We start from the raw sequence: 14,868 nt of genomic DNA on the forward strand, positions 1-14,868 counted from the left end.
CAAGTTTCACGTAAGCTGTAAAAAATTTGGTTTTAAGTTAAAATAAGTATAAATTTGCTATGCTGCAGTCATGAAATTTGAAAAGCATAAAAAAATGATAGATATGTGATAAATCAAATATAGCAAAATGTTGATTGTAGAATCTCGATGATGGGCATGTGAATGTTCACTGTAAAACTCTTTCAGCTTTTCTTTATATTTGAAAGTTTTAATAATAACATAATAGAGGAGGAGTGGAGATATAAATGGTTTGCTAAAGGCTAGTCTTGAGAATTTTTCTCTGAACTGCGACTTTTTCCTCTGTAGGAACTTTCCACTGTACTTTTTGCCGTACAGAGGTAGAAGAAGATGAATCAGCAATGCCCAAAAAAGATGCACGCACACTTTTGGCAAGGTTTAATGAACAAATTGAGCCCATTTATGCTTTGCTTCGGGAGACAGAGGATGTGAACTTGGCCTATGAAATACTTGAGCCAGAACCCACAGAAATACCAGCTCTGAAACAGAGGTGAGTTTAGGCCCCGCGCCCTTAAGCAAGAACACTTTTAACCTTGCTCTTTCACACCTGCACCTTGGAGAGCATGAATGGGTAATTTACCGAGAGACTAAAGACTAATGTTCCATAGATTCTTAGCTCTGCCACACTTGTCTTATTAACTCGTGCCTGTGATAAAATTTGTTTGTACTGAATGCAGAACAGTGTGGGCCTTAGGCAGAAATCTTTAAATAGTCAGGTTTGACTTCAAGTACTAACTCTACTTAGGACTGCTGCAACTCAGCCAGTTAGCTAATCCTAAATTGGTTGTGCCTCTTGGGGATATTGAGTTTTCGTAGCCAAATTCTGAAGGCTGAAGTTCTATAAGGAATACAGCATTCACTTTTTTGTTTTTGAAGCATTTTAATTACATTTTTCTTGCCTGCCTTAGTTTTCAAAGCAACTTCCTTGGAAGTGAAGTGTTACCTATGGGTTAATACTTCTTATCATGGCTCCCTTTTTTTATGAGTGTATCCTAATACTTGCATTGCAGAGTCAGCCTTAGTTTTGCCATTTCATAAAAGTGGTTTATATTCTTTTTTGAAAAGCATACATGAGATTTAGGAGTCAGGGAGATTTTTCCTACTCTACCCTTTCTTTTTTCCTTTCTAGTGTCAAATTAAGAGCTTAAAGTTTATACCCGTCCGTAGTACCCAGTAGTCCAAGTTGTAATTGTATAGTTTTGAGGAGCACTCTTAGTATTTTAATGCCCTCTGGTACTGTAGTTAAGAAAAGCCAGTTTTGCACAATCCTAAGCAAATCGAGTTTCTTTTGGGTGGTTAAAAACAATCCAATTGTACAGCAAGTTTTGTTTTTGTACAGGTATTATGAATTTTACAGTCTAGCACTAAGGATCAGTTAGGATGTCTTTACCTACCTGCGATAACTAAAAACTGAACCAGAAGTAGCTTGAACGTAAGAAAAGCCTCTCTAGCATGACCAGAAGTCCTGAGGAGTACAGTTCAGGATTAATTTCATAACTCAGTTACATTCTCAGGAATCTAGATTTGTTCCATGTTTATACTCTGCTAAATTCAGCCTGCTGGTTGTCCTTTTGGGACTATGAGATGAGCTAGCCTAAGATGGCCAAATCTTTCTAGGTATCACAAATAGATGAAAATGTCCAAATGCAGAAAAAAGGGACCATCTCTTCCTTGTGTCTTATTTTAAGATTGAAGAAGACTTTCCCAGAAGGCACTCTTCATCCTACTCTATCCCTCAATGTCTCTCTGGCCAGATTGCTTTATATGCTTATTTCTAAACTAGCATTTGGCAAAGGATATGAGATCACATGATTGGCGCTTATACTATTTAAGGTTAACCTCCTAGTACTTGGAAAGGTCTCAGAGTTCTTTGGAGCAAATAGCCATCAGTTTTTGAATAAAATTAATAAGCAAAGAAAGAGAGGGGCCACAATTGATAGGCAACCAATATCATCCGTATCACAGATAGCCTGAAATTTTTGTTACTGGTCATTTGGTCTCTTATTGAGAATTAATTTTTTAATCTTTTTCTGTCCACTGAAGTAATACTTTAATTCAAACATAGAAACCTATGAGGGAAATTTATTTTACAAAACGACATAATTTTCTAAATCTGTTTGTTATTTCAAGTTGAAGTATGCTGCAACTTGAAATAACTGTGAATTATTCTCATGTGTCCTCTTCTAACTATAGTTATTTTCCTGTTTGTCAAAGTGCTTCCCCACTGCAATAGCATTCATTCATCACTACTACTGGCATCCTGCTTCTAATGTTCTCCATCTACCATACTCTATCTCCCATTCCAGATCTTTATTTAGTTAGTTATCTCTTACTCCATGCCGGAGACAAGTCTAAGTTGTACAGCGACACCAGAAGCTCAATAGTAACTCACTGTTGCAAGTCACGTGGCTTCTCTTTAGGAATGATGGTAACTCCAGGAATGAAGAAGAATCAGGAAACAGGAAATAATGATCAGGAAAGCCTGGTCTCTAGGGAAGAAAGGGGGAAATGGAGGCAGGCAAAAGATACAGAATAGGATACGTGGAGCTGCCAGCCAGAACAAAGGACAACTGCTTCCATGTGGTCAGGAGGACTGTTGGAGCTAGGTTACAAGGTGTAACCCTGGCAGAGATGGCCTCACCAAGCATTTGACAAGCTCCACCACCCTGATATAGCATCCTAGAAGTAGTATTGGTTTAGCCTTTTTGTACTATAGGATCTGTTTTGAAGCATAACAGTTCTGTAATAGCCATCCTGTGCCCCAAATACAAGAAAAGAAACTACAATAGAGTGGCATGGGAGCTCAGAGACAATGGTAATTCATTGATGATTTTTAAAAAATAAGTGGCATCATTGTTAGTTTGGTTACTGATCTGTAACCAGTCAAATTCTAGCATATACCTAGGAACCAGAGGCTGTCTTTGCAGAACTAGTAGACTTAACCCTAGAGCTGATGGACAGTTCCAGCCTTTTAGCAAGGCCCATCAGTGATATTTAAAGTTTTCTTGTCTTTCTTAAATTGAATTCCTTTCCCGTAGTCTTTTCTTTTCCATTATCTTTTATTTAACACTCACCTTAAAGATCTTTAAAAATTTAGTTTGAAATAATATTCCTCTCTCGCTTCTGAGTAACTTCTTTTAAACATTCTAAAATTTCTTATCGTAAAAACATTCGAAACTAAATTGTCACTTTTGTCATCTGTAAGTAAAATGTGTACATTCTCTCCATAGCAGAAATTTAAATATGCAGGAGTGCACCTAAGTGTCTCCCATCTAGATTTTTAGCGTCACATTTGCTGATGATTTAGATTTGTCTGTATCTGTGGTGAAGGTAGAAATAAAATCTGTGTAGTTGACTCTTCATGGTTAAAAATATCTTTTAAAAGAAATTCTAGCAAAATTTTAAATTTTGTTTGACTTGTGGTCAAATATCTCCTGCTTCAAACTGTAGTAAAACCAATCTTGAGTTTCCATAATGAAGTACTAAAAACAAAAGACTTTTAAAAAGTAGTTTTGTGCTAACATTTATTTTGTCTTGTTTTTTCTATTTTTCTTGTTTCCTGTTCAAAGTACTGAATACTAGCTGACCTTCAGAAGATAGTCTTCAGAGTTACTGTTAAAAATAGAGCATAGATGAAAGATTATATATGGAGAGAAACAGTAGCTTCAGAAAGAGTGAGTGAATCATTTAAGAGTCAGGATGGAGGAGAAATAGATTAGGATAAGGGTGTAGTTGGCCAGGTCAGAGCTAGAAGAACATTGAGTGGGTGGAAAGAAAAGGCATATGACTAGCTCAGGAGACCCATTTGGGGGTAGACAGAAATATACAGCAGGCTCAACACTACAAGTTGGGGACAGAAGAGACATTCAAAGCAGTCAAGAAGGCAGCTGGCTTAGAGAAGAGAGACTTAGGATATAGATTGAGCACATAACGTATAAACACAGATCAGACCAAGAGAGAAGAAGAGAAAAAAACGAATGCTTGAGGTAGACCAAGCCAATTTACACCAGAGTAAGCAGAGTCAGATTATAGTGAAGGCAACAATGCAGCAACACAGCCTTTTAGAAGACATCATGTATGAGGTAGAAGATAAAGAATGACTAAGGACAGATAAGGATTAACTTGAAAGTAAATAGTGTAAAAAGTAACATTAGGGGAATGCAGAAAGAAAAGATAGAGAGAAACCAGTTATTTGCAACTATAGCCTAAGACTTTATAGCAAGACAAGTAGATAGATTGGGTACCGAGAGGTACCTAGTAAGCCTGGAGTCAGAATGGAAAAACAAATAATTGGTTCAAAGGCCATGGGAACAAAAGGTTTATAAGGAGCTCCGGGTATAGCTAAAGGCAGTAGCTAACAGGCATGGATCAAAAGACTGGATCAACATGGATTGGGCAACTGAAGAGAACACATTTTTGTATAGCAGAAGTGGCAGTGGGACTGTAGATATTCAGAGGGAGAACAGGAGGAACGCGATAAGCCCAGAATTACCTCCAGAGGATGGTCAGAAACACAGTATTCTCAGGGAGAGATGAAATGGGCCAATCAGATACATGGACAGAGATATACATCAGAGAAACTTCAAGAAAGGATGAGGCAGAAAGCTCAAGTAGCTATTAAGTGGGCCTAGGAAGAAATGAAGAGCAATGGAGTAAGCAGAAATGAAGGACTAAAGAGAAGGAAAAATAGTGAATGGCTCATGAGAGATAGAAGTGGTACAGGACATAAAGACAAATGAAGTAGTATTGGGCTCAAAATGAGACAGGGCTCCACTCAAGACATCAGTCTAAGATCCATGGAAAAGACTTAGAGAAAAATGGAAGAGAAGTAAAGGAGAAACATAAAGCCAAAAGTGTCCATCAGTGGACACTGAAAAGAATACAGCAAAAGGTATAAAGAAAGGTATAGAGCAGGAAGCTCATGAAACATGAAGATAGTTTATGGGAGAAAACATAGCTGTCTAAACAGAGAGGGAGGGAGAGTCTTGCATAGAAGTTAGTGCAGGGAAAGCATAATAGCAGGCGGAGAAAAATAGGAGAGCTTAGACACACAGAGAATCAGGTACATTCAAATGAATATGGAACAGCTTGAAAGTAGAACAAGCAGATAACACAGGGAGCACTAGAGAGAAAACTTTAACTCATAGAGATAAGGAAACATTAGTGTCTAAAGAAAGATAAGGAATGATCAGGCCTGGAACAGGCTAAGAGGATCATGGGTAGTAGCAGTAAAAAGCAAAACAAAATAGACTGAGAATTAGATCATGGTTACTTCAGGGTAGAAATAATAATTGAAGGAAGGATATGGAGAGTCAACATAGGCACAGAGATGGAAAGATAGAACTCAGTAGAAAAGAGGCTATTCTTTGCATAAGGATGTGCCTTATTTGGTGAAGCAGGAAAAGAATGTTAATTCCAAGCTGAAGTCTGGCTTTGTAGAATATTTTTCTAGCTTCACAGTACAGAAAAGAAAGAGAAAAGCAGACAGAACCACTTTGAATTATTCTGGGTTGAGCTGAGAAAATGTTTTTTAAAAATGTTTTGTTTGTTTTAAGTTTTGTTTTGTTTTTAAATAAAATACTCATGAAAGATGTGACTGGCAGAGATTTTTGCCAGACTAGTATCTAAGTGGATTGTGTTCCCATATTCTCCCCTCTCCCTAAGTAGATTTATTGAAATGTTTTAAACTATAAAACTTCAGTCCTTTAGATACATCAGATGATCCAGTGATTGAGGAACTTAAATATAAATATGATACATTCTTTCAGCTCATGCAGCTTTCATCCTGAGGTATATGAGCGGCTTCTCAAAATTCTTAAACGTGTGTGCATGATTGCTAGATAGCATTTATTTGTAATATTTTAGTAACCACCTCTCCTGATGCCTTTCTTTTCCAACCAAGACTTTAATTGTTTTTCTTACTGTCCTCTTCTAATCTTTTTGTAAAGCAAGGACCGTGCAGCAACTACTGCTGGAACTGCTGGCCTGGCAGGTGGGCACCACCGGGAAGCATGGGCTGCCAAAGGTCCCTCCTATGAGGATTTGTATACTCAGAATGTTGTCATTAACATGGATGACCAAGAAGATCTTCATCGAGCCTCACTGGAGGGGAAATCTGCCAAAGAGAGACCCATTTGGTTGAGAGAGAGCACTGTCCAAGGAGCATATAGTTCTGAAGAGATGAAGGAAGGTAAGAGAAGTCACAAAATGAATATGTCTTGGGCTCAGTAGAAAATGAACTTAACTTAGTAGAAAATTGGGCAGTTTTTAGTTTTATTGGTAATCCACTATATCTGTTTTCCAAAACAACTGTATTATAGAAGGAAGTAAGAAATTGTGCAGTAAGCATTAAAACCAAACAGTATACTTGTATTAGCCTTCAACTTAGTTGAAGAAACAAATAGCTTTTTAAATCTTTATTTATTTTAAATTGAGGTAAAATTAGTATATAGCGTTATATGTTTTAGATGTACATTATAATTCTATATCTGTATATACTACAAAGTGATCACCACCAAATGTCTAGTAACTGTCCTTCACCATACAGTTTATCCCCTTTACTGATTTTGCCCACCCTGCAAATTCCTCCACCTTTGGTAACTGCCAATCTCTGTTTCTCTGAGTTTGTTTTTGTTTTATGTTTTGTTTTGTTTTTTTTTAAGATTTTTCGTACGAGTGAAATCATATGGTATTTGTTTTTCTCCATCTGACTGATTTTAGTTAGTGTAATACCCTCATGGTCCATCCATGTCGTTGCAAATGGCTGAATAGTATTCCATTATGTATATATACCACATCTCTTTATCCATTCATCCATTGATGGACACTTAGATTGTTTCCATTTCTTGGCTATTATAAATAGTTCTTTAATGAACTTAAGAGTGCATATGTCTTTTTGAATTAACATTTTTGTGTTCTTTGGATAAATACCTGGAGTAGAATAGCTGAATCATATGGTAGTTCTATTAATTTTTTGAGAACTCTCCATGCTGTCTTCCAGACTGGCTGTACCAATTTACATTTCCACCTACAGTGTACAGGGTTCCCTTTTTCCCACATACTCTCCAACACTTGTTGTTTCTTGTCCTTTTGGTGATAGCCATTCTAACAGGTGTGTGATGATACCTCATTGGGGTTTTGATTTGCATTTCTCTAATAATTAGTGAAATTGAACATATTTTCATGTGCCTGTTGGCCATCTGTATGTCTTTGGAAAAATGTTCAGTTCTTCTGCCCATGGTTAAAATTGAGTTGTTTGTTCTTTTGCTGTTGAGTTGTATGAATTCTTTATATATTTTATATGTTAACCCCTTGTCAGATGTATGATTTGCAAATATCTTCTCCCATTTAGTAGGTTGCCTTTTCATTTTGACAATGATTTCCTCTTCTGTACAGAAGCTTTTTAGGTCGATGTGGTCACATTCGTTTTTGCTTTTGTTTTCCTTGCATTTGGAGTCATATCCATGAAAACATCGCCAAGACCGATGTCAAGGAGCTTACCATCTATCTATGTGTTCTTCTTAGAATTTTATGGTTTCAGGTCTTATGTTCAAGTTAAGTAAATTTTTCGTATGGTGTAAAATATGATCTAGTTTATTCTTTTGCACGTAGCTGTCCAATTTTCCTAACACCATTGCTTGAAGAGACTTTGCTTTTTCTATTGTATGTTCTTGGCTCTTTTGTCATAAATTAATTGTCCATATATGTGCAGGTTTATTTCTGGGCTCTGGATTCTGTTTAACTGATCTGTGTGTCTGTTTTTATGCCAATACCATATTGTTTTGATTACTATAGCTTTGTATATAGTTTGAAATCAGGGAGTGTGACACCTCCAGCTTTATTCTTCTTTTTCAAGATTGCTTCGGCTATTTAGGATTTTTTGTGTTTCCATATAAATTTTAGAATTATTTGTCCTAGTTCTGTGGAAAAAAAATGACATTGGAATTTTGATAGGGATTGCATTGAATCTGCAGACTGATTTGAGTAGTATGGACATTTTAACAATATTAATTCTTCCAATCCATGAGCATGGAATATCCTACCATTTATTTGTATCTTCTTCAATTTATTTTTTCAGCGGGTCTTTCACCTCTTTGTTAAATTTATACCTAAGTATTTTCTTTTTGACGAAATTGTAAATGGGATTATTTTCTTATTTATTTTCTGATAGTTCATTATTAGTGTATAGAAATGCCACAGACTTCTGTACATTAATTTTGTATCCTATTACTTTACTGAATTTATTTATTAGTCCTCATGGTTTTTTGGTGGAGTCTTTAGGGTATTCTACATATTATCATGTTATCTGCAAATAGTGACAATTTTATTTCTTCCTTTCTCATTTGGATGCCTTTTGCTTCTTCCTCTTGCCCAGTTGCTGTGGCTAGGAGTTCCAACACTATGTTGAATAAAAGTGGCAAGAGTGGGCATCCTTGTCTTGTTCTTGATCTTAGAGGAAAAGCTTTCAGCTTTTCACGTTGAGTATGGTATTAACTGTGGGTTTGTCATATATGGCCTTTGTTATGTTGAAGTATGTTCTCTCTATACCCACTTTGTTGAGAGTTTTTATCATAAATGGATAAAAACTTTCTTTTTCTGCATCTATCGAGATGACCATATGATTTTTATTCTTCCTTTTGTTTATGTAGTGTATCATGTTGATTGACTTGCAGATGTTGAACCGTCCTTGCATCCCTGAAATAAATCCACTCGATCATGTTATATGATCCTTAAATGCACTGTGGAATTGGTTTGCTAATATTTTATTGGGGATTCTTGCATCTGTGTTCATAAGGGTATTGGCCTGTAATTTTCTTTTTTTGCGTGCGTGGTGTCCTTGTCTAAATTTGGTATCAGGGTAATGCTGACCTTGTAAAATGAGTTCAATTTTTTGAAAGAGTTTGAAAAGGATATGAACTAAATCTTTGATCGGTAGAAGTCACAAATGAAGCTGTCTGGTCCTGGACTTTTGTTTGTTGAGAGTTTCTTTGAGAGTTGATTCAATCTCCTTATTAGTAACTGATCTATTCAGATTTTCTTTTGTTTGTATCTAATTTGTTTGTATCTAATTGTTTGTAGTAATCTCTTATGAACCTTTGTATTTTTGTAGTATTAGTTGTAACTTCTCTTTCATTTCTGATTTTGTTTATTTGAGCCTGCTCTGTTTTTTCCCCTTGGTTAGTATAACTAAAGATTTGTCAATTTTATTTTTTCAAATAACCAGCTCTTAGTTTCATTGATGTTTTCTATTTTCTTTTTAGTCTCTATTTTATTTATTTCCTTCTGTCTGCTAACTGTGGGCTTTGTTTGTTTTTCTTTTTCTAAGGTGTAAAATTAGATTTTTTGTTTGAGATTTTCTTAGGTGTAAAGTTAGATTTTTTGTTTGAGATTTTCTTCATTTTTTGAGGTAAGACTTCTTGCTATGAACTTCCCTCTTACAACTACTTTTGCTGCATTGCTTAGATTTTGGTGTGTTGTATTTCTGTTTTTATTTCTGTAGATATTTTTGGATTTCTTTGTATGGAATGTTCTATATATATCTATTAAGTCCATCTGATCTAATATGTTGTTTAAAGTCGCTGTTTCCTTATTGATTTTCTGTCTGGATGATCAAGCTATTGATGTAAGTAGAGCATTAAAGTCCCTTATTATTATTGTATAGTTGTTAATTTCTCCCTTTAGATCTGTTAGTATCTCTTTTGTATATTTTGTTGCTCCTGTGTTGGGTGCATATAAACTTTAAAATCTTTTTGCTAGATTGATCCCTTTATCATTATGTGGTGCCCTTTTTTGTCTTTTATGCAGCGTTTGTTTTAAAGTCTATTTTATCTGATACAAATATAGCTACCCCAGCTTTCTTTTCCTTTCTATTTCCGTAGAATACCTTTTTTCTTTTTGAATTTTTATGAGTTTATTTGAGTCAAACAGAGAATATGACTGGAAGCAAGAAGTCAACAGACTGAGAAAAATGCTTCCTACGTGAACTATCTTTCACTATCCCTTTATTTTCAATCTCTGTGTGTCTTTACTTCTGAAGTGCCATGTTGGAGGGCTATGGTCTGGCTGTAACATGTGTCAGCTGTAACATGCATCAGCTGTAGCCTGGAGGTGGGCAGAGTTCTCAGGGCATATGCCCATTTGTGCTAACAGGTTAGGAGAGTTCCAAAATGGTGTCTGCCAGCTCCAACATTAATAAGATAGTATGAGATTACAGAAATGGTGCCCTCCTGTGTCTCCATTCCCACGGAAAGTCCCAACAGTTTTCTGTCTCTCTGGCTTTAAAATTACTAAGTGGGTTTTCTTCATATATGGTCTAGGCGCTTTTCAAACTGATGTTTTTGTGATGTTTTTGGGCAAGTGAGTTTGCACACAGGTTCTCTGTTCCTTACAGTTGTGTGGATTTTCTGGACATAATCCCTGTTGGTTTTCAAAGCCAGGTGTTTTGGGGCTTCATCTCTTCTGTGCAAGATATAACATTTGGGGTACCTGATGTGGGGCACAAACCCTCACTTTTCAGGGAAAATTTCTATATTTTGGGGACCCCTAACAAGTGCGGATCTCTGTGTCTGGGGTGTGTATTTTTTGCGAGACCATGTCTCTGCGTCCCATCTTTATGCTGCTCTTTATCTTTTGTTGTAGAGAATTTGTTCATCCAATTTTCAGGTCTTTTTCAGAAGAAATTTTTTCATATATAGCTGTAGATTTGTTATGTCCGTGGGAGGAGGTTGGTCAGGATCTTCCTATACTGCCATCTTAAACTTCTAAATAACCATTTGTATGAACAGGACAAACAAACAGAGACTCATGGACATGAAATATAGACTAGTGGTTACCAGAGGACTATAGAGTAGTGGTTACTAGTGGGATGGAAGAGGAGAGGGGAAGTAGATGAAGTAAAGGGGGTCAAATATAGGGGGGAAAGGGGAGGATGAAGTGGGTAAAGGGGATCAAATATATGGTAGCTGAAGGAAACTGGACTTTGGGTGGTAAATACACAGTAGAATATACAGATGTCAAATGATAATGTACACCTGAAAATTAGATAATTGTATTAACCAATGTTACCCCAATAAACTTAAAATAAAAATAAAATAATATCCATTTTTAGATGTAAGAAATTGCCATCTTTCTCTTAATTTCTTGGAAAAGTGTTATTGTGTTCAGGGTGGCCAAGTTCATCTCTTTCTTTTTTCTTCTGATGCTCTAATTTATATGCATTTTATTTCTCTGAATTGGGAGCCATAATGATACACTAGTCCAAACTTTTTAATGTTGTGTCATAAATACCAAGGAGTTTGTGCTGCCTGAAATTTATAGAAAGATACTACCTGAGTGAAACATCAAGGGTACCATCCAAGAAGATTGGTGAAATTTTTACTAGGTTTTAGAAATTTCTGTGATTATTCTTTCGTAATAATCACAAGTTTGAGAACTGCAAGATTTTACTTTTTATATTTTAGTCTTAAGTTACAGGATTCAAAGATTTTGGTGGGTGATGATTTAGGAATACATAGAAAATGGGAAGTTTACTTAGAAATCACGATGCAGGGATGAAAGGAAGTGTGTACCTCTGGCTGGATTTCATCAGCATTTGAATCTACATACCTCCATGTATCATTATTAATATGTCATCCGAGTATGGTTCTTTAACAGTAAAGAATTATCAGTAACTGAAAACCACTTGTTTTTTGGCCTTTCTCCTAACCTCTTTTCCATTCATAATTAGCATTTCTTTACTGTGTATGCTAAGAATTGTAAAACTAATGTGGAATTGGGTAGTGATGATAAAAGCAGGTGATACCTCTACTGTGATTTTCTTTGGTGTTTTAATTCAAATCAGAAAAAAGTTTGTTTTTGGCAATCATACTTCACTCACCCTCCTTCCTGCTGCTGATGAGTAGTTTCTATGATATTTAGTTATTTTGATTCAAGTTGTTCTAGATTATATAGTAATTAGCTTGTCAGCTATTTAATAGGCATGTTTTCTCCAAGTTGGCTTCTTGCCTGTTCTTGAAGCAACCAAACCTTCTTTTCTTTGAACATAGAAACAAAATTGAATAAAATGATTGTTTGCCAATATTATATATAATTAGGCTCATAAGCTTAACCTTAGATGTTTACAATTCTTAGAATAGTAGAACTTGAACCATAAAGGTCTTGAATAAGTTATATAGTCTACTCAATTAAGTTTTGTGAATATTTCTCTCTATATAAAATAAGATAATATGCTGTCACATCCTGTCATTAAGGTTTATGGTAATAAAATAGGCTCTATCCTTCAGTGAATGTGTGAATTGAGTCTTCTTTGTCCCACACTTAATTTTCCTCAGACTTAGTCATTTGAATATCTTTCAGAATTTTACAGACTTCAATCATGTCCTCATTACCAGAGTAATTTCTTTTGATTCTACTTTCCTTACAAATTGTCCTCTTCCCCCAAGCCACCTCCACCTACAGTTTTTTTTTAATCACCTTTTTCTGGACAATCTCCAATTATAATATACTTTGCTTGAGACTTACTGACCAGAACAATACATGTTGTTCATGCATGGATTCATCATCAATGATTTGAGTTCTATTTCCAACATCCTCTGGTTTTTACCTGGCACTTTGTTTGTTGCTTTGGTTCTGGAAAAATTATCAAGAATAACAACTTTAGAATCGTTCAGGGTTTTTTGAAAAACAGTCTTCTGCCCTGTATCTCATTGCTTGGACCACGTCTTTCAGTATATTTTAGATTATTTTAAGGTAGCAGATTTTCTTATACTCGCCAGTATAGAAGTAGCTCTGTCATTTTTCTGCCCAATTATACAACCTTCAGATTTTCCTGTATTATTTTGTTATCACCTGGGCTTTTAAGCACTGAGAATTGCTTTAGAAATTTAGGAATATTCCTAAATATTGCTAAAATATTAGCATCATCAGTGAACTTGACAATTTCCCAGTATATATCATCTTTGTAATTTATAACTCTATTAAATAAGACTGTTCCTAGAACTAGTGTTTCAACTTTACCATCCAGAGATTTACTTATTTATCCTTATACTTTTGTTTTTTATCTTCATCTATAACAGAACAATTTCCTTTCCCCCATACGTCTTAAGACCCATGTCGGAAATCTTTTAGATACAACTTCATTTAGTTTCCAAAACTAAATTGTTTTCTCCCTAATTTTATATTTACTTTAAACATTAATCAAAATACTATGTTGGTAATATTAAGCTATTAGGAAAATCTTTTAGGAAGCAGTGGTTGCCTTAGAGACTCTTATGCGTTTCTTGTCTTTTTTTTTTTTTTTTTTTTTTCCTCTGTTGAATTACTGCATTGGTAATAAGAGCTCTTGGGAAGAAGTTCAGCTTTTGGCAATGTTTTTAAGTAGTTAAGTTTGATTTTAATTCTCATTTTTACATCAATGTTGTCAAAAGCCTGTTTTGTCTGACCTAAATTTAAACTTTTCAATTTCTGTTTCCCATTCTCTTATCCGTGCAATATCTCATCTCAGGAATTCTATACTTTCTACAATGTCCAGGATTATAGCTAAGCCATTCTAATATGTTGATGAGAAGATGCTTTCATTTCATCTGTAGCCAGAATTGACCATTTCCAAGCCTTCTCTTGATGATAATGATGATAATAGATAGCACTCTTTTGAGGGCCAGTCCTATTCTAAGCACTTCCCAGATATTCACTTAATTTCCACAGTAATCCAGTGAAGTAGATGCTATTATTATTTTCCCTTTTTGTACTTGAGAAAATTGAAGCAGAGAGAAATGAAGTAACTTGGCCAAAATCACACAGCTAAAAAGTGTTGAGTCAGGATTTAAATGAAGGAGTCAGTTCCAAATAACACTTTTAATTCTGTTATATATTTTAAATGACAGTATGTTTGGTATTATTTTGTAAATATGGAATACAAATATTTATCTTAAATTTTTCATCTTCACTATATCAGGCAAGAGGTGCACACAGAATGATAGATAAGAGGTATGTGGTGAGAGAAGCTCATTCGTGATACTAGGTTCCTTTTTAACAAAGAGTTCAGAGTATGCTCATTAGCTTCAGGAAGATAAAAGTGCCATTTATTCAATCATTCATCAAATATTTTTTCAGTGCCTAACAAGTGATAAAGCATTATTCTAGGTGCATGGAATATATCACTGACAAAAACAATAGACATTAGTTATTCATTATGTTAGAAAATCAGTGCTTTGGGAAAAAATAGAGCTTTGAGAATATAGGGGTGGGAGTGAGTTAAAAGAAGGTGGCATTTGAGAAAAGACATGAAAAACATAAGGGAGTTAAGTGTATGGATACTTAGAGGAAAAATGCCCCGGCAGAGAGCACAGGCAGTACAAAGGCCCCAAGGTAGGACTGTGTGTGCTGTGTAAAAGGAATTCCATGGAAGCTACTGTGGCTGGAGCAGAATGAGTGAAGAGAAGGGCAAGAGATGGTAGGCGGGCAGGAGGAGATCCAGATACTGTAGGACCTTATAGGCTATTATAAAATCTCTGGTGTTTACTCTCAGCAAAATGAGGAGCCATATTTGATTTCCTATTATGCCAGCTACTATACTTGACTTTTATAGATATTATTCCATATGCTTTTATTCAGAGCCTAGAAAGTTGATACTTTTATCACTCATTTTACAGAACAAGGTACTAAAGTTTAGAGACAAAATAATTTGATCAAAGTGGTATAGCTTATATGTGAAAGAACCAGGATTCAACTCCAGATCATATTACTCTTAAAACCCATATACTTAATTAACCGTTATGCTACTTAAATTGCAGTTCGTGAGAAACATTTTGAATATATCATGGACAGCAGCTCAAAAATGGAACCAGTGAAGTC

General features: G+C 35.4%; 1 protein-coding gene across 9 annotated transcripts in view; it reads left to right on the plus strand.

Annotated features, from left to right (window-relative positions):
• The window catches only part of GTF2E1 (general transcription factor IIE subunit 1), a 35,981-nt gene that overhangs the window by 18,230 nt on the left and 2,883 nt on the right, over positions 1 to 14,868 (plus strand). For all 9 annotated transcript variants that reach the window (XM_006905547.3, XM_015596162.2, XM_025051934.1 and 6 more), the window contains 2 exons: positions 307 to 508; positions 5,967 to 6,208. In XM_006905547.3, coding sequence (XP_006905609.1) covers positions 307 to 508; positions 5,967 to 6,208 — 444 coding nt within the window. The remainder of the gene's footprint in view (positions 1 to 306; positions 509 to 5,966; positions 6,209 to 14,868) is intronic.

This window comes from Pteropus alecto, unplaced genomic scaffold (assembly GCF_000325575.1).
Source record: "Pteropus alecto unplaced genomic scaffold, ASM32557v1 scaffold251, whole genome shotgun sequence".
In the NCBI taxonomy this organism is placed as follows: Eukaryota; Metazoa; Chordata; class Mammalia; order Chiroptera; family Pteropodidae; genus Pteropus; species Pteropus alecto.